Genomic DNA, 3,608 nt, shown 5'->3' on the forward strand with positions numbered 1-3,608 from the left:
GGGACTCCCAGGACTACCTTGAAACTCACACAAAATGACAGTTTCCAGCAGTGCAAAGTTATGATATCGCGGCCGCTTCTACTGCCGCATTATCCACGAGTGCTTCCACGAAGAAAACAACTTCGGTCTCAAATTGGGACCGAAGTCGTTTTTTTGGGACTCCCAATTCCATAGTATAATATCGGTAACCGCTCCTATTCGTCCACGCTCCGCTGATGCTTACACTTTGCTGACTTTGCTTGGGAACAGTATTTATTAGGCACCGTATTTCGTAGAGGATCATACATGCTAGAGCGTTGAGACCCGACCGTGCGAAATTTTGGGCTGTCGCTGCGGAACATTCTGTACTGCTGTTCGCCTCGCTTCCATCACGAGGCGCCACGAGCATGGCCACTCATCCCCGAGCGATAATGAGTCGCGCTCTAGACTAGTGAGACCACAATGCTGAGCTCAACCGTGCGCGACGGTCACAGGATCAGAAACGCTTACATTTTTCAACAGAAGCATCTTTCGGTTACACATGCTCGCCGAAGGTGTTTCGAAGATATGCCGGGCTGGCGCGTGTTGCCACCACTTCCGAACATTTACAATTGTACGTTTAGCGGTTCAAGTCGGAACGCTCGGAAGCTCGAAAGGATATTTCCTGACAGGATTGCTCCTACCCATTGACTTATGGTATCTCGTGCTGTTACTGCCCTGCTCTCTACCACAGCCTCCGTAGTGAGTGTGGTGGGCAACACTATTGCCTGTGATGCCGAGTGCGCTCTGACTTTCCCTGGTTCCTACTGCAAGTACTGGCAGACGCCAAGTGTGTGCTTTGGCTCTAACACCCCATGCTCATGCGATACCAGCTTCCTTACAGCCTCTCCAGTCCGATGTGATGCGGGTTGTGCTGAAGAGGTTCCTGGGTCTTACTGTAAGTACTGGAAGTCACCGAGTGTTTGCCACGTTTCAAACACTCCTTGCTCTTGCGCTGATTCTACCACAAGCGACACAACGATGCAGACGGTGAGCACATCGGCAACGACTATCTCTGTGACACCTACCACTACAATACCATCGACTACCGTCGTGACCACTAGGTACACTACATCGACTAGTGCAGTGGTCACCACCATACGAGCGTCCACCACTGCTGGGGCTACTTCCACACCAGCTTCGACGACTGCTAAGGCTACTACCACACCAGCTCCGACTACCGTAGAGGCTTCTACCACATCAGCATCGACTACTGTAGAGGCTTCTACCACACCAGCTCCGACTACTGTAGAGGCTTCTACCACACCAGCTCCGACTACTGTAGAGGCTTCTACCACACCAGCTTCGACTACTGTAGAGGCTACTACACCAGCTTCGACTACTGTAGAAGCTACTACACCAGCTCCGAGTACTGTAGAGGCCACCACACCAACTTCGACTACTGGAGAGGCCACCACACCAGCAGCAACTACTGTTGTAGCGACCACACCAGCTTCGACTACTGTAGAGGCTACTACCACACCAGCACCGACTTCTGTAGAGGCTACCACACCAGCTTCGACTACTGTAGAGGCTACTACCACACCAGCATCGACTACTGTAGAGGCTACTACCACACCTGCATCGACTACTGTAGAGGCTACTACCACACCTGCATCGACTACTGTAGAGGCTACTACCACACCAGCATCGACTACTGTAGAGGCTACTACCACACCTGCATCGACTACTGTAGAGGCTACTACCACACCAGCTTCGACTACTGTAGAGGCTTCTACCACACCAGCATCGACTACTGTAGAGGCTTCTACCACACCAGCATCGACTACTGTAGAGGCTACTACCACACCTGCATCGACTACTGTAGAGGCTACTACCACACCAGCTTCGACTACTGTAGAGGCTTCTACCACACCAGCATCGACTACTGTAGAGGCTTCTACCACACCAGCATCGACTACTGTAGAGGCTACTACACCAGCTCCGACTACTGTAGAGGCTACTACCACACCAGCTTCGACTACTGTAGAGGCTACTACACCAGCTCCGACTACTGTAGAGGCTTCTACCACACCAGCTTCGACTACTGTAGAGGCTACTACACCAGCTCCGACTACTGTAGAGGCTTCTACCACACCAGCTCCGACTACTGTAGAGGCTTCCACCACACCAGCATCGACTACTGTAGAGGCTTCTACCACACCAGCATCGACTACTGTAGAGGCTACTACACCAGCTCCGAGTACTGTAGAGGCTTCTACCACACCAGCTCCGACTACTGTAGAGGCTTCCACCACACCAGCATCGACTACTGTAGAGGCTTCTACCACACCAGCATCGACTACTGTAGAGGCTTCTACCACACCAGCTCCGACTACTGTAGAGGCCACCACACCAGCATCGACTACTGTAGAGGCTACTACCACACCTGCATCGACTACTGTAGAGGCTTCTACCACACCAGCATCGACTACTGTAGAGGCTACTACACCAGCTCCGAGTACTGTAGAGGCCACTACCACACCAGCTTCGACTACTGTAGAGGCTACTACCACACCAGCTCCGAGTACTGTAGAGGCTTCCACCACACCAGCTTCGACTACTGGAGAGGCCACCACACCAGCAGCAACTACTGTTGTGGCGACCACACCAGCTTCGACTACTGCTGAGGCTACTACCACACCAGCTCCGACTACTGTAGAGGCTACTACCACACCAGCTTCGACTACTGTAGAGGCAACCACACCAGCTCCGATTACTGTAGAGGCTACTACCACACCAGCTTCGACTACTGTAGAGGCTTCTACCACATCAGCATCGACTACTGTAGAGGCTACTACACCAGCTCCGACTACTGTCGAGGCTTCTACACCAGCTCCGACTACTGTAGAGGCTTCTACCACACCAGCTCCGACTACTGTAGAGGCTACTACACCAGCTCCGAGTACTGTAGAGGCTTCCACCACACCAGCTCCGACTACTGTAGAGGCTACTACACCAGCTCCGACTACTGTAGAGGCCACCACACCAGCAGCAACTACTGTTGTGGCGACCACACCAGCTTCGACTACTGTGGAGGCCACCACACCAGCTTCGACTACTGGAGAGGCCACCACATTAGCATCGACTACTGCAGAGGCAACTACACCAGCATCGATTAGTGTTGTGTCCACCATCACGCCAACGTCAACTGCCGTTGCTACTACACCAGCACCGATTAGTGTTGTGTCCACCACCACACCCTCGTCAACTGCCGTTGCTACTACAGCAGCCTCGACCAGTGTTGTGGCCACTACCTCCTCAACGTCAACTACTGTTGCTAGTACCACACAAGCATCTTCCGCTGGATTTACTACTGCCGCAGTGGCGTTCACGACCATCCCAACGAGTAGTGCTCCTCCCCCTGACCTCATCACTGGCCCGATACCCATTACCACCTCTGGGGTAGAGCCGGCCTTGCGGGGCGGGCAAGTTGTGCCACCAGTGGCTTAAAGGTGGAGCTTCTCGCACTACCCTGTAATGACTTCTTTTGTATGAGTATCTCTAAGTCCAGTGAAGTGATTACATAGATCAATTTTTATAGTTCGATAGGCAATTGATCATCTTCAGCTCGCGTACTCCTGTGCGAC

The 3,608-nt window shown here is 52.7% G+C and overlaps 3 protein-coding genes across 3 annotated transcripts in view; 2 read left to right on the plus strand and 1 right to left on the minus strand.

The window, feature by feature from the left end:
• The window catches only part of Pmar_PMAR024408 (subtilisin, putative), a gene marked incomplete at both ends in the record, with an annotated part of 3,084 nt that extends 2,784 nt beyond the window's left edge, over window positions 1–300 (plus strand). Inside the window, one exon of the mRNA XM_002782680.1 lies at window positions 260–300. Within this exon, the coding sequence (XP_002782726.1) occupies window positions 260–300 (41 nt within the window). The remainder of the gene's footprint in view (window positions 1–259) is intronic.
• A 611-nt stretch (window positions 301–911) lies between these two features.
• On the minus strand, window positions 912–3,359 carry Pmar_PMAR024409 (Pyrophosphate-energized proton pump, putative; the record flags this gene model as incomplete). The annotated part of the gene is made up of 1 exon (XM_002782681.1): window positions 912–3,359. The coding sequence occupies one exon, from the start codon at window positions 3,357–3,359 to the stop codon at window positions 912–914; it is 2,448 nt and encodes an 815-aa protein (XP_002782727.1).
• A 153-nt stretch (window positions 3,360–3,512) lies between these two features.
• Window positions 3,513–3,608, plus strand: part of Pmar_PMAR024410 (enolase, putative) — a gene marked incomplete at both ends in the record, with an annotated part of 773 nt that continues 677 nt past the window's right edge. Inside the window, one exon of the mRNA XM_002782682.1 lies at window positions 3,513–3,536. Within this exon, the coding sequence (XP_002782728.1) occupies window positions 3,513–3,536 (24 nt within the window). The remainder of the gene's footprint in view (window positions 3,537–3,608) is intronic.

Source organism: Perkinsus marinus (genome assembly GCF_000006405.1).
Source record: "Perkinsus marinus ATCC 50983 genomic scaffold scf_1104296938708, whole genome shotgun sequence".
In the NCBI taxonomy this organism is placed as follows: domain Eukaryota; phylum Perkinsozoa; order Perkinsida; family Perkinsidae; genus Perkinsus; species Perkinsus marinus.